The sequence below is a fragment of the Populus nigra genome, chromosome 3 (assembly GCF_951802175.1).
Source record: "Populus nigra chromosome 3, ddPopNigr1.1, whole genome shotgun sequence".
Taxonomy (NCBI): domain Eukaryota; kingdom Viridiplantae; phylum Streptophyta; class Magnoliopsida; order Malpighiales; family Salicaceae; genus Populus; species Populus nigra.
Genome location: NC_084854.1, coordinates 27,071,887 through 27,094,534, shown reverse-complemented (window position 1 = coordinate 27,094,534; position 22,648 = coordinate 27,071,887). Strand labels below are relative to the sequence as shown.

General features: G+C 34.2%; 3 protein-coding genes across 6 annotated transcripts; 1 reads left to right on the top strand and 2 right to left on the bottom strand.

Annotated features, from left to right (window-relative positions):
• Positions 1-1,715: 1,715 nt before the first annotated feature.
• LOC133688064 (uncharacterized protein At4g26485-like) lies at positions 1,716-3,773 on the bottom strand. Its single transcript, XM_062107451.1, has 3 exons — positions 3,411-3,773; positions 3,072-3,270; positions 1,716-2,407 (listed from the first exon to the last, which is right to left on the bottom strand). The coding sequence occupies exons 1-3, from the start codon at positions 3,619-3,621 to the stop codon at positions 2,113-2,115; spliced, it is 705 nt and encodes a 234-aa protein (XP_061963435.1). The 5' UTR covers positions 3,622-3,773; the 3' UTR covers positions 1,716-2,112.
• Positions 3,774-8,955: 5,182 nt separating this feature from the next.
• Positions 8,956-12,043, top strand: LOC133688527 (heat shock protein 81-1-like). Its single transcript, XM_062108025.1, has 3 exons — positions 8,956-9,210; positions 9,744-9,885; positions 10,001-12,043. The coding sequence occupies exons 1-3, from the start codon at positions 9,088-9,090 to the stop codon at positions 11,833-11,835; spliced, it is 2,100 nt and encodes a 699-aa protein (XP_061964009.1). The 5' UTR covers positions 8,956-9,087; the 3' UTR covers positions 11,836-12,043.
• Positions 12,044-12,715: 672 nt separating this feature from the next.
• Positions 12,716-17,751, bottom strand: LOC133688528 (calcineurin B-like protein 3). Of its 4 annotated transcripts, none has more exons than XM_062108028.1 (10): positions 17,498-17,749; positions 16,391-16,472; positions 15,781-15,935; positions 15,402-15,484; positions 15,226-15,285; positions 14,936-15,044; positions 14,576-14,628; positions 13,740-13,820; positions 13,501-13,613; positions 12,716-13,370 (listed from the first exon to the last, which is right to left on the bottom strand). In XM_062108028.1, exons 3-10 carry the CDS (start codon positions 15,902-15,904, stop codon positions 13,313-13,315), a joined length of 681 nt encoding a protein of 226 aa, XP_061964012.1. In that variant the 5' UTR covers positions 15,905-15,935; positions 16,391-16,472; positions 17,498-17,749; the 3' UTR covers positions 12,716-13,312. The 4 variants fall into 4 exon arrangements, with proteins under 4 accessions (XP_061964012.1, XP_061964013.1, XP_061964010.1 ...); XM_062108029.1 differs by having other exon boundaries at positions 16,391-16,432; XM_062108026.1 differs by lacking the exon at positions 16,391-16,472 and having other exon boundaries at positions 17,498-17,747.
• Positions 17,752-22,648: the final 4,897 nt, after the last annotated feature.

The following is a 22,648-nucleotide window of genomic DNA, read 5'->3' as shown; positions in this document are numbered from 1 at the left end:
TTTTTATTTGGACTAGATGATAGCTTCACCAGATGGAACCTTGATTTCGTTGAAGACCCTCTGTCCCAGAAAGGCACTTGTATAGTTTGATTGATTGGATTGTCATGATCTTTTGTAACGGGTATTGAGATTTCCCTGCAGATTCAGCAGTTTCGTAGTTGCTGACGCCTGTCACCTCATGGTAATATATTTGTATCTACGTTCGTATACTTATTTATTTAGTATAATCATAGTTTGTGTCGATCCGGGAAATTCCAGACCTGGAATCTCATCAAGGCCGGGCTTCACTTTCATGACAACTGCTTAACTAATCTTCAAGCAGTTCCCTGAAATCATGTTTTATGGAATTCTTATTACCTTTTTATTTCTTCATCATTTTCCAATACATTTCTTGATTCTATGTATAATTCTCACTCAACAGATATGCTACTGTCAGTTGCTTGAATTATTCTATTTTTTTAGTTTTTTTTTTTCCTATTGGCTTCAGCAGTAACTTCCCTACCTGGACAGGCATCATGGAAAAGATTTGAGGTTTTACCTTGAACAGATTCCCTGATAAGTTAGACAGATTCAAGATAACTTGTTGGTGGTAATTGCAAGACCTCACACCACAGCTGAAACAGATGTTGTAGAGCGGAAGTTGTTCTATTCCATGTCCCAACCTGTTCCAGTTTTGAATTCTCCAGGCAACGAAAACTATGGGCTGCCTGTAGTCTCTAGTTATTAAACCCGACCCGGGGTTGACTCGGCCAAGAAACCAGGTCCTAGGTTTCATGAGTCAACCCAGGTCAACTCGGTTCAACTCGGAAAAATTAAAAAAATTAAAATTTTAATATTTCATATGAAAAAATCCATGTAAATATAGATTATACATATTATGAAGTTTAAAAGAATATTTTAAAAAGTTTTTTACCTTACATTAAAAAAATATTATGTTAAGCTTCTAAGTTAAAGTATTTAAACTAAAAAAAAAAATTATCCCACATTGAAAAAACATTACTTTTTCCTTGGAAATATAGAGTATATATACTAATGGATTTCAAATCTCATATTAAAAAAACATAACTTTTTTCATGGAAACATAGAGTATATATATGAAAGGGTTTTAAATCTCACATTGAAAAGATAATATGTTATCCTTTTGAGTTGAAGTATTTAAACCAAAAAGTTGTTTATTTCACATTGAAAAAACATGGTTTTTTTCATGAGAACATAGAGTATATATATGAAAGGGTTTCAAATCCCACATTGAAAAGATACTATGTTATCATTTTAAGTTGAAGTATTTAAACCAAAAGGTTTTTTATTCCACATTGAAAAAACATGACTTTTTTCTTGAAAATATAGAGTATATATACTAATGGGTTTCAAACCCCACATTTGAAAAAAAAAAAAAAAAAACCGAGTCTCGTCCGGGTTCGCCCGGGTCCCGGGTCAACCCGGTTTGGCCGGGCTGTCGCCACAGCCGGTCTTTTATTAAACCCAGACCGGTCCAACCACCGAGTCGACCTGCCGAGCCGGGCCGGGTTTAATAACAGTGGTCTCTTGCAGGAGCTACTTATTATCTTTTAATTCGCTTGAAATCTCTGATAGGTTCGCAAACCAAACAAATTTTCAACATGTTCACTAGGATCTGCCAACATTTATCCCTGTAGAACTTGACCAATTCCTCCATGTCTATGGGATGCGAATCCTCTAGAAATTCATGCCAGCCATTCTCTGTATGTGTAACAATATATTATTACTCAAGTAAAACACACCAATTCCACCGGACAATGGAGTTATAGATTACATAATTTATATGAAGATCAAACACAAACTCTGATTAATCACTATCATACTTTGCCAACATGCCAGTATAACCATAGGCCTTCTCCTGAGATGTATCTCTGAGAAGCACCTCACGGCAAAGCAAAGATCAGAGATTTTGCTTAAGATAGCACTAATCTGCTAAAGTTTTTTTTATTTCTGAACACTGAAAAATACAAGTAATAATTACGAAACATCAGCCTGATGAATATATGGAAACACATGCTCCACGGATGTACTTAATGAGTCCACACTTCTACTCAGTTATCACCCCCAAACACTCGGGCATTGCTACTTGATGATCTATTTGAACTTTGATGAATGGTTGGGCTTGAACTTGTAAGTATTGGAAACCCCAAGTGGAAAAGGAGCATCGGATTGGCTACCATGGGCTCTCTTGTTCTCATATCCTGGATAATCACGTCTGGAGAAGGGCACAATTTCGTGCAAACCCAAGCCAATCTTCTCTGCTTTCTTGACCAAATCCCATTTATCATATGGGTCACCTTCCTTGTGTGTTAAATGAATCTCCCCTTTATCCTGCTTCAAAAGAACTTTGGCATTGCTTAAATAACCCTTTATCAGTGTCTTGTTCAACCTATTTCAATCCCACCATATTTTCATCAGTTAATGTTTCCAATTTTGATATTGCAGCATAAAGATCTCTAGACAGACATGAAAGCATACAGACATGAAAGCAATTTCAACACATCCTTTCGGCAGACAGCTCTCCAGTTCTTCCCATTCAAATTTGATCTTATGCATGAATGAATCATTATGAAATATTTGGTCAAACCCCACCTCTTTTACTCTGTTTCAACCTAGTTAGAATGTCCATCAGATGTTAAAGAGAACTCCTACACTAAAATAAGAAAAGTTTAATGTTTCCCTTGAGAGAACAGAAACACAATGAAAGAAACAATGAAGAGACTAGCTCAAATAATCGTGGACAAAGGAACACGAAACTGAAAGGGAAGAGTGAGCAAGAGAACATAAATGGGCCCTCAAGAAGAGGGAATCAAATGCAAATAGTTATTCCATGTGGCAAAAATTAATGAGGGGGTTCTCGTGTTCTTCGCATTAAGACTTGCTCTTAAGTGAGAATGCATCATTTAGACTCTATCTCATTGGTATTAAGAATTCTAATACGGGAAATTAGAAATCAACTCAAGAAAATAAACAAAACATAGACTCAAACAATCATATGATGGTATAAATAGAAGCAAAGGGAATATAAATGATGTAAGAGGCTAGAACATAACTGGATTTGGCAGTAGCTAGCCTCAGGGAAGAGGAAACCAACATGAGGGAAGTTAAAGACAATTCGATCAAACCTCTGAGTCCTCAAAAAGAAGTGTTCACTCATCTCTTTTGCATCCACTCCATAGAACACTAACCCTCCCTTCTCTTCTAGTTCCCTCACATTTCGTACTCCATTACTGTACTTTTTAGCTATGTTATCTATGCAGCACAGACAAACATAAACCTTCAATTAGATCATTCAAAATTCTTGCTTTAACCAGCAAAACTAAAGAAACCCGTCAACATGTTGGAAGTAAAAAGAATGGAGAGAGAGAGAGAGAGAGAGAGAGAGAGAGTACCTTGGGTATCAACAGTAGTAGAAACCAAGTTGCAAGCAGAACCAAAAGCTCTAGCTAGAGAAACAGAGAAGGAGAAGTCACCTTCTCCGACCAATAACATCCGGTGCTTTGATGAGTAATGTTTTTTCCATTTCTCTGGCTCCTCATCTTCCTCATCATCCGATGAATTTGATTCTGTTTCTGTCTCTTGATATTCTTCTTGGTTTCCCATACAAAAAGACTGTCTTTCACTCCTGATCACTCACCTATGCCTTTGCTTTTTGGGTGGCATTGTCTTTATAATTTCTTTTCACCATTCCAAATAAAGCAGAGCCCAATACCCTCTCTCTCCCTCTCTCTCTCTCTCTCTCTCTCTCTCTCTCTCTCTCTCTGCATGTGAAGGGCATAAAATACATACACTTTACTACTATATGGGAAACTAGGATATTGAATTATTTTCTTTCTATAGTCTCGGATTTTGATTTTTCTCCCCCGGTAGATAATTACATCCTTTTTTATGATCAAAATATGAGTGTTGTTTTCGATTAAAAAAAAAACATGAAAACATGGATAAAATTTTTTACTAATATATCATATCATTATTTTATATAACATGTCAACGATTCCTAAACATTATCAATTCTATTCCATTTTCTTTCTTTTTCTATCTCCATTACTTATTTCTCAAAAAACATGGCCCACCAAAACCATATCCCTTTACCACCGACCCCACTCCACCACCAAAATCCTAGTAATGATACATTATCAAACTCAAAATATTATCCTTGTTGACCTTTTCATGGGTGAGACATAAGCACAGAATCATTCATATATGTGTTTTGATGATGTTTTAAAATTTGATATAATAAAGAATAAGGTTATTTAGTGTTTGAATAATAATTAATTAAATGTTCATAGTAATAATCTTTTCTTTGTAGCTTAGGAATTGCATAATTAATGGTAAAATTTCTAGTACTTGTAAAACAGTATTTTTTTTTTTTTGTGTGGGATTTGGAGATATTCTAATAATAAAGTCAATATTTTAGTGTTTGAATAGTGATTAATCAAATATTTATATTAATATTCTCTTCTTTGTAGCTCAGGAATTGCATAATTAATTGTAAAATTCACAATACTTGCAAAATAGTATTTTTCGATGGGATTTGAAGACCCTCCAATAATAAAGTCAGTAATTTTAAATGGAGATTGTAATAAATAAATAAAAAGATATTTAAATTCCAAGAATAAGAATGTTTGTTCTTGTTTTGTATGGTAAATACTTTAAGAATTGAGGTATGAATGCTTGGAGAATAGAAAAAATAAACAATTTATCTGGATGCTTCAGGGGGTATTTATAGTCCCTGAACTTGTTGTTTTGATGGAGTGGAGTGACTGGAAAGTCATCTAATTCTAGTAACATTAGTGAGAGATAAAAATCACTGACACGTCATTTAATGAAGGATAAATATCCCTTACAAATTATTAATAAGATGGAAATATAGTAGGTCCTTAAGAAACCTTTTATACACCTCAAGATATAGTGAGATGATTATTCCTGACATGAATAATTCATGTTAGTAGTCTCAAGATAGAACTTAGATCAATTGGGTTTGATGCATAGCTAAGCCTAAAAGAGATATGTCTAACAGTTTATCAAACCCGAATTGTCTTAGGTTCAGCACATGGCTGAACCCAAGAATGTTGGGTCTAACAACTTGCTAGACCCATGATGTCTTAGGTCAACACATGGTTAAACCCAAGAATATTGGGCCTAACAACTTGCCAGATCCACGATGCATTGGATCACCAAATTGCTAAACCCATAAATACTAGATCTGGCAATTTATCAGATCCATGATGCCCTGGGTCAGCACATGGCTTAACCCAGAAATACTAGACATGGTAATTTATCAGACCCACGATGTCTTGGTCTTATCATATGGCTTAACTCAAGTATATTTGGCTTGATAATTTGCTAGACCCATGTTGACTTAGGCTTTTTACATGGCTAGGCCTAAATATGTTGAGTCTAACAATTAGTCACTCTCATATTAACTTAAGCTCAATATATGACTAAACCCAAATATATTAAGTCTGACAGCTTGCTAGACCCACAACACATTGGGCTCAGCACATACCTAAACTCAAGTATGATGAGTGTGGAACTTGTCAGACTCATGTTGGCTTGGGTTCAGTATGTGGGTGAACCTAAGTATATTGAATCTGATAATTTGCCAGATCCATGTTAACTTGAGCTCAACATATGATTGAGCCCAAATATATTTGATCTTTAAACTATTTCAAAACATCAAATTATTGAGTTAAAAGGATCAATTCATTAAGTTGAATAAAATGAACAAATAAAAAGTCTCATCATTTCCCTTTTTCCTAAATATTAAATCAATTTCCTTCCTCTCATATAACACCAAACAAATTATAATTATATACAATTTCTGAATGTTGAAGTGCATTAATGTATTAGCCAATTAAATGTTCGATGAACTTCATAATAATGAAAAATAAATTTTATCATTGTTGTAATTGATTAGCCTTTACTTTAACAAGTTTTGAGATTCTCTAATGATGCAATTATATGGTGGAAGAGATGTTAAAGTGTTTATTTTTCTCATTTTATTTTGCAGTAAAAGGTAAAAGGTTTTAAAATATTGAAATTTTGAGACAATAATGGTATCAAGATAACTTGTGAAATGATTTTAAAAAATCATATTCAATGACATGTTGAAGTCTAGTAATTCTGGTGGTTATTAAGGTGGAGTGGGATTGATAGTGATAGCAAAGGGGTAGGGTTTTAGAGGATTGTGATTTTTTTTAAGGAATTAAGAGATGTTGAGAAGAAAAGAAAGAGAACGTTTAATAAAATTGGATTTTTAGGAGTAGCTAACATATGCTATAAAATGATGATATGGCATAGTAGTTAATGAGACTGAGTTATAGCTTATAGGATTTCACTGATTATAGCTTGAACACCATAAAGTTTCTCAAAAACATTATATGCTCTTGCCATTAATAAATTATTGTGTTTCAAGTTCAAAAACAATATCTACAAAAGAGAGTCTTTCTTTAACAAACATGCGAGAAGACACTAAAAACCCTGTTAGTTGCAGGTCTCACCTTCTATTAAGCAAGTAAAGAACCCGATAAATAAGTCATAATCAAAGTACACACTATTTTAATAACATGAAAAGTGGACTTGACTTGAGGTAAGGAACCCTATAATAAGCGCTATCAACTTTTCACTTTTAATTTGACCTTAGCAGCATTCCTAACTACATGTTTTGATTCTTTATTTTTGTTTATTCAAACTTTTTTTCTATCTTTGAAGTGTATTTAATGCTCCATTAAAGACTTTAAATTTAGAAATGAACATGAAAGCTACCCAATTTCTTCTTCATGCTATATATTTGGCAACAAGATCACAATCACTCAAAAAGCTAAAGACTGAGGTTGAAACAAGCATTGCCAACTCTAACAACTAAGGAACCTTGGGAGCTGGATGCATTAATACTTAGTAAACATTGTTACAACAAACTATATTTTTTAAAAATGACTTACATCTGTATTTAACAAGACGATTCAGCATCCAATTGATTGTTTGTTATCAACTATTGGCAAACCATCATCGGGCCAACAAAAGTGCAAGATTTGTATGGTTAAAAAGTACATAGATCATTATTATATGAGTAAATTACATTGAACAAAGTTGATGAGTGATGAAGTCGTAGAAAAAATTCAAAAGATTTTAGACTTTCACAATTGATAATGGGTTCTTTGGGGTGCCTGCAAAACAAAGTGTTCATTGTGCGTTGGAGACTCTTCGATACTTAAGTTATTTATTGAGTTTGATTGCTCAAAAAATAAATAGGTAAAAAGATCAAGAAGGTGAAAGAGGTGTTTTGTTGTGTGTAGTGTACAAATGAGTATTAGTGTAGAGATAAGTGTTCTCTATGAGTTATAGAGAGGTACTCTAAATAAAGAGACAAGTCTTTTGTCTTCTATAATGTTTTTGAGAGATGAGTGTTCTCAATGAGTTATGAAAAGGTACTATGAATAGAGAGATAAGTCTTTTGTTTTCTATAGTGTTTGTGAGAGATGAGTGTTAATGTAGAGATGAGAGTTCTTTGTCTCTCTCTCTCTCTCTTTGCTTGTTCACTTGGCCATTAAAGTCTTTTTTTAAAGAATTGTTTCCTAGCTTACAATTTTAAAGATGAAGATTAGATGTTAGGGTAATTGGTAGGGTCACATAGCATACCCTCTTAGTTGGTAGGGAGCATAGCTTGCTTTTTTTGCTGGTAAAATGTCACTTTTATCTTAGGTTGTGCAACAAGAGAATGATAAAAAAAAGAATGCATCGGTTATTGACTGTGTAAAAAAATATTTTAAAATTCACACAAAAAATAATCTTAAAAGAGTCAACCTTGATGTGGGTTACCATAACAGTCTCGGTGTAGGCCGTCATTAGCTATAAGATATAACATTATTCATAGATGAGGTTATCATAATTCTATTTATAGATAATACTGAAATAATATTAAGAATAGATGAGTCCAAAATAAATAATAGGTAGCTTAATTATAAATGTTTAAAAATCAGTTATATAAATAGTAATGTACATACCTAAGAATGGATTGCAAATAGGGGTGAGTAAAAAAACCGAAAAACTGATTAAACCGAGAAAACCGGAAAAAAAACTGAAAAAATCGAACAAAAAAAAACTGATTAAACCGATTAAAATTTAAAAAAATCAGTCGGTCCGGTTTAGTTTCGGTTTTATAAGTAAAAAACCGAATCAAACCGAACCCAAACCGAAAAAAAAACCGAGCCAAACCGGAAAAACCGAGCCAAACCGGTTTAAACCGATTTTGTCCTAAAAAACCAAACTAAACATAAACCGGTCGGTTTGAACCGGTTTCAATTATTATTTTTTAATTGGTTTGGTTAGTTTTTTTTTACAAAAATCGAACCGAATCGAAAATAATCACCTCTAATTGCAAACATGAACAAACACTACTATAGTACTTAAATAGAATCTTTTACTAAATTATGGGCTAGAACATTAGTGAAAAACATTATATTACTTCATTGTTTTCCAGGGGAAGATCACCAATTTGGAAATAAATACATATTTACCCAAAAAAATTTATCCAAAATATTGCTTTTGAAAATATAATAATCAAGTTATAAAATAGATACATATAAACATGTTATTATTTTTCATGAATTTGAATTAACTTTAAAATATGTATTTGCAATACCTATGTATATAATTTTTTTCTATTTTTTATTGTAGCTTTACTTTTTACATATTTTAAAATACTAATAATTATTTGAAAATTAAATTTATAATTTTATTATTTTCTTGTATTCTATATCATATTTGGTCCTATGCTTTCACTAATAGTATACCTCTACTTTTATATATCTTCTAATTTCAGAATTAATTTTGAAAATTAAATCTATGTTTTTATTGTTTTCTTAAAAAATATCTCATAATAGACGGCTTGGTTAAAACAGAGAGAAGAAGGATCTAGAACAAAGAAAGACCTTCCCTTTCTCTATAAAACCACACCCAAAGACTCAACCTTTTAAAACCCTAGATCTCCCTACTTCTCTCTTCTCTCTTCCTCTCTATTTTTGGCGTGTCGTCTAGGTTTCCTTGTTTGTGAGCACATCAAAAAGAATGGCGGAGACCGAGACGTTTGCTTTCCAGGCTGAGATCAATCAGCTGTTGAGTTTGATCATCAACACTTTCTACAGCAACAAAGAGATCTTTCTTCGTGAACTAATCAGCAATTCCTCTGATGTATTTTTCTTCCCCTTTATTTTATGCTTCTGTTTTCTTTCCTTCTGTCTCGTGATTTTACGTTTGAATAGAGTGATTAATGTATGAAACGTTTGATTTTAGCTGAATTTTGGGACTTTTGTGTTTTGTTTGATAGACCCTTTTGTTGTTATGTTTTAATTAACTTAAAGATATAAACTTTTCTTCTTTTTTATCGTTTTATGTATGAATAGGTTAATTAATGTATGTATTACTGTATGTTTTAGCTGGATTATGGGACTTTGATGTTTTGTTTGATAAACCCTTTCGTTCCTATGTTTTAGTTATGTTAAAGATCCAACCTTTTTCTTATTCCGTTTTGAAAAATCAGATGCAAGTCTTTGTTCAATTGGATTGCTCTGATCGTTGTTTTTGAACTAAATTTATTTCAATGAATAAAAATTGATGTAATTTCGTGTAATGTGGAACCATTTGTTTGGAATGGTATGGTCAGTGGGTGTGAATCTGCAAATGGTGGTATTAGCTTATGATGTTATTGTGTTTGTGTTTTATAGGCTTTGGATAAGATTCGATTCGATAGCTTGACTGACAAGAGCAAGCTCGATGCCCAACCCGAGCTTTTCATTCACATTATTCCTGACAAGGCCAACAATTCCCTTACTATTATTGATAGTGGAATTGGTATGACCAAGTCTGGTAAGCATCTAATTTTTATTTGTAGCTGTAATGTTTGAATTTTGTTGCAATTGTTAATTAGGATTCTGTTTTTGTTTGATGTTTAATGTTACTTGTCTTGTCTTGTTTGTATCAGATTTGGTGAACAACCTTGGTACCATTGCAAGGTCTGGAACCAAGGAGTTCATGGAAGCTGTTACTGCTGGTGCTGATGTTAGCATGATTGGACAGTTTGGTGTTGGGTTCTACTCATCTTACTTGGTTGCTGATAAGGTGGTTGTTACCTCCAAACACAATGATGATGAGCAGTATGTGTGGGAATCTCAGGCAGGTGGTTCATTTACTGTCACCAGGGATACATCTGGTGAGAACCTTGGCAGAGGTACCAAGATCACACTCTTCCTTAAGGAAGACCAATTAGAGTACCTTGAGGAGCGCCGTCTCAAGGATCTGATTAAGAAACATTCTGAGTTTATTAGCTATCCTATTTCCCTTTGGATTGAGAAGACCACTGAGAAGGAGATTTCTGATGATGAGGATGAGGATGTGGAAGATAAGAAAGATGAGGAGGGTAATGTAGAGGATGTTGATGATGAGAAGGACAAGGAAGAGAAGAAGAAGAAGAAGATCAAGGAAATTTCACATGAGTGGTCTTTGGTGAACAAGCAGAAGCCAATCTGGATGAGAAAACCAGAGGAGATCACCAAAGAGGAGTATGGCGCATTCTACAAGAGCCTTACAAATGATTGGGAGGAGCACCTTGCAGTGAAGCACTTCTCAGTTGAGGGTCAGCTGGAGTTCAAAGCTGTCCTCTTTGTCCCTAAGAGAGCACCATTTGACCTCTTTGACACCAAGAAGAAGCAGAACAACATCAAGCTCTATGTCCGCCGTGTCTTCATCATGGACAACTGTGAGGAGTTGATGCCAGAATACTTGAGCTTTGTGAAGGGTATAGTGGATTCTGAGGATCTTCCTCTCAATATTTCAAGAGAAATGCTTCAGCAGAACAAGATCCTCAAGGTTATCCGCAAGAACTTGGTCAAAAAGTGCATTGAGCTCTTCTTTGAGATTGCTGAGAACAAGGAAGATTATGACAAATTCTACGAGGCATTCTCTAAGAATCTGAAGCTTGGTATTCACGAAGATTCTCAGAACAAAACTAAGATTGCTGAGTTACTTCGATATCACTCAACTAAGAGTGGTGATGAGTTGACCAGCCTGAAGGATTATGTGACAAGGATGAAGGAGGGCCAGAGTGACATCTATTACATTACAGGAGAGAGCAAGAAGGCTGTTGAGAACTCCCCGTTCCTTGAGAAGCTGAAGAAGAAGGGATATGAGGTTCTTTATATGGTTGATGCAATTGATGAATATGCTGTGGGACAACTAAAGGAGTTTGAGGGAAAGAAATTGGTTTCTGCAACCAAGGAAGGTCTCAAGATCGACGAGACAGAAGATGAGAAGAAGAAGAGCGAAGAGTTGAAGGAGAAGTTTGAGGGTCTGTGCAAGGTGATCAAGGATGTGCTTGGTGACAGGGTGGAGAAGGTTGTGGTATCTGATCGTGTGGTGGACTCTCCCTGCTGCTTGGTCACTGGAGAGTATGGTTGGAGTGCAAACATGGAAAGAATAATGAAGGCACAAGCACTGAGGGATAACAGCATGGCTGGGTATATGTCGAGCAAGAAAACAATGGAGATAAATCCAGAGAACCCAATCATGGATGAGCTGAGGAAGAGGGCTGATGCAGACAAGAACGACAAATCAGTGAAGGACTTGGTCCTCTTGCTATTTGAGACAGCTCTGCTTACATCTGGGTTCAGCCTGGATGATCCCAACACCTTTGGCAGTCGCATCCACAGAATGCTGAAATTGGGATTGAGCATTGATGAAGACAGTGCTGATGCTGACACTGACATGCCTCCATTGGAAGATGCTGCTGAGGAGGGCAGCAAGATGGAGGAGGTTGACTAAACCTCAGCACTGTAGCAAGAAACAGGGGTCTCAAATAGTAGCGGTCTCCTCCTATCCTTCCATTAATCTGATCCCAGTCTTTACGTTATGGATTTTGATTTTGTTAGGCTTACCATAAAGGTTGTGACGAATGGAGGTATTTACTTTTGTTATTGTTAAGACATGGTTTCTTTTTTCAATTAAAGTAAGATGTGCAATTTCATCTGCACTGCCTTCCTGGTTGCTTAGTTAAATCTTCTTTCATTTTATATGATGTAAAATATATGCAATTGAAGTATGATGATGATACAGAATTGAGTGAAGCGGAAAAAATGTTTCGATGAAGGACAGCCACTAAAACAACCTCGATCATAAATATCTCGGCCGAGGACGTAAATAATCGGCAACCCTCGGTAAATTAGGTAACAATCGTCCAAGGATTTGAAACACCGACAATTTATTGCGATTAATGGACAAGATATTGGCGATCCGGCGCGATTATCTCATTTAACAAAAAATAAATAGGCGGAATGAAATAGAATTTAGGCGGTAGAGATTTTGATCCCTATGAATTCCTCCACGCCTAAAGTCTCTTGATTTTTTGTTTTTTGGTGCTAGCTTTTTGCGAGTCATTCTGACGACAGGTGTTTCACGGATTTTGAGGTAATTAAATTGTTAAAACATGATATAAAATTCTTGTTCGGATCAAAGAAACATATTTCTTGGCATTAATACAAATGATCTATTAACATAAGAATGTCTTAGCATATAACACTCATTTCGGCATCTATGATCTCATGAAAAGGACACGACAAGCCTTGATTTTAGGTTTTGAAGAACTAGGCTGTGTAGTAAAACTTGAAATAAATACAAGAAAAAATTGTCAAAAGGATCCTTCAACTAAGAAGGAGATAGAGATTTTTAGGCCATTCTAATAACTTTATAAAATCAAAGTCTGCAGTGTACACAGGTAAGCAAAAGGCCACCGTTGCCAATTCAAAGAGAACAGAACAATATTTAACAATACAACATTCTCTGCATGCATGCTTGCTTGTTGGGTAGCTTGCAAGGATAATCAGGTAGCAGGTTCTAATTTTGTATCAATTTCTTCAACAGCCTGAAGAATCCAACAGGTCTCTCTTTCTTGTACATGGAGAGCAGCATTAAAATGGCCAATGGCATGGCATTACAAGAGATGGGCATTGTAATAGGTTAAAGGCCAAGCAAGTGACCAGTTTGTAGAGAGCAGAGATTAAACTGAGGCCAAAATCTCAAAAAACTAAATCAAAGCTTAATTAAATGCAACCGTGGAATTTAACCCCCATACAAATGAAAGAACAAACAACCGCAACCCCAGGTAGAAATTCTAATCTATGCAAAATGGAGAGAATGCTCAAGTCATTGCTAAAACTCAAGACTGCATTCCTCCTATATATAGGAAGGAACCCTTTGCACACAACCCCACACATTTCTTTTAAACGGCATCAGTACAACTTACTCAGGTATCATCAACTTGTGAGTGAAACACAAAACTTGGGAATGTGGTGGTGATATCCCTGTTCAAGAAACATGAAATAGATGTTTAGTTTCAGACACAGAGTAAGACTTCTTTCTGTGTACTATCCTTCCAAGGCATTGGAGAGTCGTATTTGTGTACTATTCATTAGTGATAACATAATGACTAACTTGAGATATTGGAGAGTCATATTCTTCAAAAGAGAAGGATGTCGCAAAACAAGGCTTCGCCATTCTTCTTTATCAATCTTCCCATCATGCTTAGTATCAGCTTCCTCAAATGTCTAACATAAACAAGAACAGTAATATAACACCCATGTTTCTTTTTTTCCCTTTTGTAACTCTTTCTGATATGGTGCTATGCAATAATAACATCATCACTATATAAGACAACTAGATTAAGGAAACACCTTATCAATAATGCTCTCTATAACATCATCGGACAGATTCATACCAGATTCAGCAAGTGTAGCCACTACCATTTGCTTTACCTGCACATTGAAATTTGATGATCATAATAATTTTGACACGTGCATTTCAAATATATGCAGGATTGACTTTTCAAGAAATTCATGGTATGACTATGTAGTACAAAGAAAGTCCTATAAATACAGAGCATGTGCAATATTTTGGGCAAAGATGTTTTTGTATCATAGAAGAACAACCGCTATAAACTGAAAAGGCATTAAATTGGCCATCATTATAAAGGCTGTAGCTAAAATGTGGTCAAGTTGCCATACTTTAAGCAGGGTAAATAATTCCAAGAAGCTTTAAATTTATTTTTGATTGCAAAGCTACTCTTATATCTCAGTTAATCAATATTCCATTTACTTCTAAAATGTGCTCGATCCCTTCCTTTCAAGTTCTTCGTAGGTAAATTACTTTTAAATTCTATTCATAAATTAAAACATCCTGCTTACTTCCAGTTATCATTTCAGTAATTGACAGTTTCAATTAATTAATTTCTTTTCTCAATTTCTTAATGACACAAAATAAGGCAACACATAACAAACAAAGAGTTTTCTCTCTGTTCTGCAACTTAACTGCCATAACATCATAGAGCAGTGTGCGAATGCACGGTATAGGGACAATGCAGCAATCCAATTTAGCCAACAGAGTGAAAAAGAAGTGAAATTAAAAAAATCATAGACTGTTGTTCGTTGTTTGTAATTGATAATCCAAGTCAGATGTCAAAAGGTTTTCAGAGTTAAAAAATCCAGTATCTCCACTTGAACAGAACAAGTACCTCCTGTCTCTCGATAAGTCCTTGCTGTTTGAGATCATACAGTTGGAATGAAACTGCAAGAAAGTGAAATGAGGGCATAGCAGGAAACATCAATATGTAAGGATTAAGAGCATTGCCGTGAAATCACAGGAAAATGAAGGACTTGGACTGTGAATTAAAATCTAATTGATCACATGTATGATGTACAGAAATCAAATAACCTCCCCCACAATGGCTGCACCAATATCTTCTCTCCAAAAAAGAAGAAAGGAAAGAAAATAAAACAAAGATGAGGTGGGAGGCATATATCAAGTATCAAATGCAAATTACAGATCCCCTTCACTCTAATTGATCCATCTTCCATATATTAGCAACACTTACATTCAATCTTATCATCAATTGGTGCATTGGGGTGAAAGACAGAGAGAGAACGTGCAAACTCCTCAAAATCTAATATTCCATTGTGCTTTGTGTCAAATAAGTCAAATACCTACAAAATTTCAGACTTATGACATTAATAAGCAAACTTCATTGGAGGCATTTTCGATATGAAAGTCTTATACTATTATAGGAAACACATGAAGAAATGCAAGATGACAAAACAAGAGAAAGGGCATCAAAAGAAAACAAAATTGAAACAACTGACTCTGGAGGTGAGATGAACAGGATACCCGATCTGCAAATAAACTGTCCTTTTTATTTGTCTTGAATAATGCTAGTTGAAATTCTTCCTGTAATCAAATATTTATAGAACAATGGCTAGTCTTAGCAATTGAAAACCAATTCCATAGGTGCAAGAAGTCAAAAGCTCAATTAGAACAATGGCAAATGCCACAACTTTTGTTACCTTATTGATCAGCCCATCATCAATCACTGCACTACTGATCTTCTTAAACAGTTCATACAACGCTTCTATTTCACTCACACTAACTGCATTTGGAAAGAACAAGCATCTTATGATTGGGAAACCTTTCAATTCAAAGACCAGCCTTTTGCAATTAATCCAGAAATCCTAGGACTAGCTGAAATTATAAAATCCATACGAAGTTGATGCATGCAATCATATGCATGAGAACATGTGAGAGGTGATTCTAAAACTATCAATTTCCACAGGCAAACAAAAGGTAACTGAATGACAGATCAAGTCATACATTTAAATGATAATAACTATACTACAGTAATTCCCAAAACGAGAACTGAAAATTTAATAAAAAGATGTAACATACACACTGTTTCCCTTGCAAGAACTTCTGGATCTTCCAGCCCCTTGTTTTGCTTATACAAATCCGCATCACAACAGCTTGCTACAGCAGCACAAAAATGCTTTATTCTGTCTAGGCACCGCGCCATGATCTTTTCCAGGCGTCAAAACACTCCATACCTGGAGCAAAGAGAGAGAGTTACTTCTTCAATTGTGCACTCTAGTTAAAAAGACTGTTGATTCAGCAAGCAATCATGAAAACAAAAGGGAAAACTCTTGACTACGATGCGGGTTTAAGTTCTATTCTATTGCCTTGGAAAAGGAAGCATAGACTGTATAGTCAAATAACTTGTTAGTGTATTAGCCTTGGAAACACATGTACACTTGTGTCTAGAGAATGATAACAAGACAGGATATAAAATACTCAAAGTTTAGTCTGAGGCTAAACAGCCAAATCTAGAGTATTCCTCATGCTTACCACCACACCAAAGAGCCTCCATCCTCAAAGGCTAAAATCAAAAGTTTATTCACTCCTGATACAAATTCATGTTGATATTTTGAAAGCCATTCAAAAAGGTTGGGGATTGATTTATTATGGACTGTGTTAAACCTAAAATTCGCTCATATCAGTTCACCTTTTAAGGGTACCCCAGTCCTTCGAAATCAACCCTTAGCTCCTGCCCTTGTTTTGGAGGATGAGAATCCAAGCTCAATGAACTTATTCATAAAAAACCAGACATGACAGCAAAATTCATCATTAACATCAATATTGAAAAGCCCATGAAAAAATATACATGGCACTCTGAACAATACATTCAAATGCCATAACTGTCCTTTAAGAGGAAAGTTCTGGTGACTATAGGACAGTGATGCACTCTTAAGTTCTATTGCCTGGGAAAAGGACATGTTGACAGTATAGTATTTTTAAATCTTGGAAACCCTATCTACACCTATGTCTAGAAAAAATGAGGAACACTGCAAATGAAAATGCTCACATGTTTAAAATGTTAGGAACTTGCATCACATATACTCTTGTCAAACAAGAAACACTATCAGAGGCTACACCTATGTCTAGAGCATATGCCACACTTGCTGCCCCACTGCAGAGCATTCAACCTAAAGGAGCTCATATCAAATTTTTTTCACCCCTAGGAACAACTCAAAGGCCTTTTTTAAGGTGGGTGATTGACTTATTAGGGAATACAATAGCAATTAACAACTTGGTCCTCTTAGTTTAACCTTTCAAGGGCGCCTCAATAATCCTTTGAAATCAATCCTTCCCTCCCACTTTTGTTTCAGCGGTGGAGATTTCAAGCTCAGAATGAAATTGTTCATAAATAATCAGATGACACAGCAAAATTCAATTACAACATCAATATTCACTTTCTATCAATCAAAGGATGTAATCACAGGTATAACTAAACCTATAAACAAGCAGAAGCCATGATAACAGCTACAAGCAACAATTCATCAATTGCATTACATGTAAACGATCCAAAAACCTAAACTTTCTGATCCGATAACTCCAATGCCATCTTAAGAATCGAAACTTGAGGCACAAACCACACACAGCAAACAATTGAACCATTAGCCCACAAAAGACAAGCAAAACCCAGAAGAAAGATTACGACTTTTAATAAGAAATCAAATCACTATCCAAGATTAAAAACAGAAACAATCAAGAACACATAGGAGAGAAAACAAGGAACTGTAGAGATGGATAATTTAGAAAAATACTTTACCTTTTAGAAAATCAAACGGGAGGAAAGAGGGTTAAGAAGGGAAGGTGAAGAGAAGTCAAGATTCTTGTTCATGTCTCTCACTATTTCCTTTTCTTTCTTTCTAGGTAAAGTTTATTGGTATTATTGAAGGGGGGGGGGGGGGGTTTGGGGGGTGGTTGTTAAGCACACAGAGAGTAGTTGGGATTTATTTAATGTAATTAAACTTAATTTAATAAAACCCAATTCGCAAAACAAGGTGTTTTTCTTGATATATATATATATATATATATATATATATATATATATATATATATATATATGTTTTTGGTTCCGGCTACATTTAGGTGGAGAGCCAAAAAATGGATGCCAAACCAAACCTCCCATTGCAGACAAGGACTTCCACGCGTGGCCTTACAAGGTTGGTTGTTGGGTCTCTTTATTCAGCTGTGGTCGAGACCACATGGTAATGCTGGTCCTGCAATGGTGATGTTCTGGACTAGTACAAATCTATGCAAGTGCTTTCATGGTTAGCAGACTGATCATAATTCTTGTTGACAAAAGAGGGGAAAAACCTGAATTGAAAGCGCGCAAGCAGCCAGGCCAAAATCCATGGGCGCATGATTGTGGATGTTTTGGACAGATGTCAAACACGCTACGTTTATGATTATAAAACAATCGCATGATTGTGGACAAAAAAAAAAAAAAAGTTGTGGATTGAAAGACGCAACCAAATATATTTGTTCGGAAGAAATTTATTATAAATATAGCAATTTGGGTATAAATATTATGCCTAGGATTTTATAATGAAAAAAGATTTAGTTGTGGAATGGAGTAAAGTATACTTATTTCATCCAACTGGCTAAAATATATGTTTGATGTTGTAGTGTAAAATGCAAATTATTTTTTAAAAATATTTTTGTTTTAAGATAAATTAAAGGTACTTTTCATTTTAAAATGCATAAAAAAACAAGTTTAAATTCAAGATTTGGATTATAAATTAATTTATGAATTTTTAGATGAATATAAGTTATGAATTTTTTAAGGATACCCGCTTTAAATAAAATATGTTTACGACAAGCTCCTCACTAAGCTGAGTTTTGTAAGTTTATCCATCTAATTATGATTATTCTTAATCATAATAATGGTTTATGAAAATGATACTTAGAGTACTATATTACCAAACCCAATATTGACAAATAGTAAGGATATAGTTTATTTGAAAATTAGGTGAATTGGCTCTGGGGTTCGTGCTTCACCATGGATTAGATTATTTTTTTATATAAAAAATAATGTTTAGATATTAAAATGAAATTAAAAAATGACATAAAAAACCAATCATAATAAATAGAACAATACTAATTAAAGTTAAGAGAACATTGCTTATTTTTTTACAACAAGTGCTACCTATAATGAAAGAGAAGACAACCAGAAAAAGAATTATTATATGAAGCTTATTTTTTATTATTAAGAGTTGCTACACGTGCCGTTTAAAGCGTGTGATGGTCCCAACCTACCAATAATTTTTAAAATTTAAAAATATTATTTAAATATTAAATTATTTTATCACTCTCAATCAAATCTAGTATTTTCTACAATAGCACCATGAATAGCACATAGCAGAACAGCGCCTAATACACCAGCAACTAATTTCTTTTCCTTTATTTTTTTTTCTTTTAAGATATTTCCAATTTTATTTTTTTCCTCTTCAATTTTTTTCCTTTTCTCTTATTGAATTTTTTTTCATATTGTAAAAAGAATATAAATTGATGTAACTTTTTTAATATTGTACATAAGTTGAGAAATGATAATTATTTTTTATTTCAAAATGGGTTGAGTTTTTTTATTAAAGGATGTTTGTTTTTGCGTTGCTTTAAAAAAAAATTATTTGTTTCTTACTTCAAACTAATATTTTTTTGATGTTTTTGTATTATTTTGATGTGTTGATATAAAAAATAAAATTTAAAAAATAAAAAAATATTATCTCAATATATTTTTTTAAAAAAATATTTTTAAAAATACTACCGTGGACATAGACTCGTTGCACTATGGACCACACAGTAGACATCAAGTGTTTGCACTATAGATGACACTTGATGCACCTAGGGGCATCGTCTTTTCTGTTTTTTAGTCAAAAAGTTATGTTGGATCTAGCATGGCTATCAGACTCAACGCTAGCCAGACCCAAGGCTATTAGGTCTCGCTGAGCAGCCATTTTTTTTTTGCCTCTTTAAAAATTTTTATTTTCACTTATTTAATTTTTTTTTCATACAATAAAGATAAAATAAAATGATAAGACTTTTTTTATATTATATAAAAGTTGGGTGATGATAATTTCTTTTCATTTGAGTTGGGGTTAAATTTTCTTATTCAAGCATGTTTATTTTTGTCTTCCAAAAATGCTTTAAAAAAAATTGATTTTTTTTCCTTTAATTTAAATTAATATTTTTTTAATGTTTTTGTATTATTTTGATGTTATGATATAAAAAATCAATTTTAAAAATAAAAAAATATTATCTCAATATATTTTAAAAAATAACCATTAAATAATAATATAATAGTTAGCATATTAGCCCGTGCTTCTCAGCGAGTCAATAATAATTTTTTAAAAAAATATAAAAATACTTGAGTTGGGTTAAAAACACAAAATATATTTGCACCATTATCATCTTAGAAGTCGTGGTATAATGACTAATACCACGGTTAAATAAAAAGGATCTTAAGCTGATGAATTTGCCACCATTGTCAGAATATAGTCACTTTATCTTTGTTTTAAATCGTGTTTTAACAAATTTTTTGAATTCTGGAAAGATCTTTGGGATATTTGATCATGGGATAAAACTAGCTAGATATATCTACTAAAATCGTCTACAAAAATAAGATAGTAGGGGGGACCATTTGGTTTGTTAAAACATTTTGTAGAGTAGCTGCCATTTGTATTGTGTTTCATTCTATTTATGTAATTTCGAGAGACCACTAGCTGCTGTGTTGCAACTTCCAGGCGGTGCCGATAGGTTTCATGACCTGTTAGGAAGGAGATCATGGAATTCTTCAAAAGTCAATCAGTTTTCTCATGCACAAATGAGAGCAACAATCTCCCTGAAATCAGCTCCTAATCTATGTAGGATGTGAAGTGTGAGGTCGTCATCCGAGAATGGTTGATCAATGATGGCAATTTCATCTGCCAGTGTCTTTACATGGAAGTAATCAGTGATTGATTTATTTCCGCATTGAATTAATGCAAGTTCCTCCATAGTTGCATGGCCCTAGTTTTGGAACGACTAGCATAAAGAGTATGGAGTTTCTGTCAGGCTGGATGAGATGTTTCTACAGTAGTTATAAGAGGGGTGATCTTGGTTGATGTAAAGGCTAGGATGACGCTAAGGATGAGTTTATCATGTTTAACCTAGTATGTTTTATTTAAGTTTGCAAAGGCGTTGAGATCAATCAAGGGACAAGGAATGTCACTACTTACATAGTTAAGTAGATAGTAGTGAATCAATAGTGCTTCAAATTAAGCATGCCACTAAGAAAAGGTGGATGGAGTTAATTTTTAGTTGATTTGGGCGGTGATGTTTAGAGCAATTAGAGACTTGCTAGAGCTAGAAAAAGGAGTGTGTAGACACAATTTTGAGCACCTGAAATTAAACAAGCACACGTGTACAAATATATGATTTTATTAAATATATGAATGAGTACAATCTCTATGTAATATATTCTTTCAAAAGAATATGGAAATCCTCTGATTCTTCCCTTGGGTTTGATGTATGGCGACTTGATTTATTTGAGTAATCAAGCCAAGATTTGTGCTTTGTAAGAATGCGAATTTGGGCGTGTATTGCGAAGCGAGATTTGGTGATTTGATGCTTTGAAGAGTACCTTTGATTTGTCTTCAAAGTGTTGTTGAAGAACTCTTATGGGGCGTTTAGGCTTGATCCAACAGAGCTTCGTTCTTTGTAGACTTCAAGCGTAGATGAAGGAGGCTTGAGAACTCTTTGAGAGAGCTTCCTTGCTTGAAGAGAGAGAGAGCGAGAGCTTCCTTGCTTGCAGAGCTTGTCTTGAAGGAAATTTGTATCTCCCGGAATCCCCCTTCCTTTAGGTTGAGGCCCTCTATTTATAGAGATCTGTAGGGGCTCTCAGGTCCTTTTCCAATGCCACATGGCATAATTTTATTGGTTGATATTTATTGACCGGATCTTGCATTTATGAAGAGATATCTTATGGGATCTTGTATTTATGACAAGATATCTTGAATATCTCATCCCAAGTGTCAACTTTTCATTGGCCAAGAAATATATGAAGGCTCATTTATTTTCCATGTCATTTATTTCAATTTTATTTTATCCCTTCTTTTAAAGAATAAAATAACATATGGTGAAATTTGATTGGTAGAAAATTTGTGTTTCTACAGATGCCCCCTCGAGACAAGTTCACTTACTTTTGAAACAAGTGGGCATGTCTCGAAAAATATGACTGAGAGAGTTTTATATTTCCGACTAAAATTTGATTTGAACATATTAGATTTTCACAACAAGCAAATAAATCTTATCGTGAAAATAAAATATGATAGTTAAAATTGAAAATTTTTGGATCAATCTTAATTGAGTTTTATCAAATCAAATGATAGAATATTCAGGTCCAATACCTCATTTGAAATTGTTGCATATTTAAGGACCAAACAAACTTTATCTTTATACCCGAATAGCAACCAACACTTTGACCGGCCTGCAGGAATTTTTTTTTTTTCCCTCGGAAGTGGTCACTGTAACATCTTGTTTTAAAGACCTCGTTGTTCTGAATCCAACGACGCACTCCGTTCGTGATTCCGGTTAATGAATTATCACATATTAAAGATTTTGATTCATATTCTCTTTCTTCTCTTGATATGCGTGTCCTCATTGTTTGATGAATTATTTGCTTGCTTCATTCACGTTCAAATGCTCTTTCCTTTATAATTCCTTGTATTCTTAACCGATTGAGAGCAAAGACTAATCAAATGCTCTTCGAAAGATAGTTTGCCTTTTCAACAGTATAGGAAAACTTTGTCTTGGGTAGCATGTCGCATCTTTTGTTTCCTGAATGAACTGCCGAGAGAGGGTAAATGAAGAGTGTAGAACCGAACAGGAATTATCGCTTTTTTTTTTTTGCTATGACTTGAATAGGAAAAATTTGCCG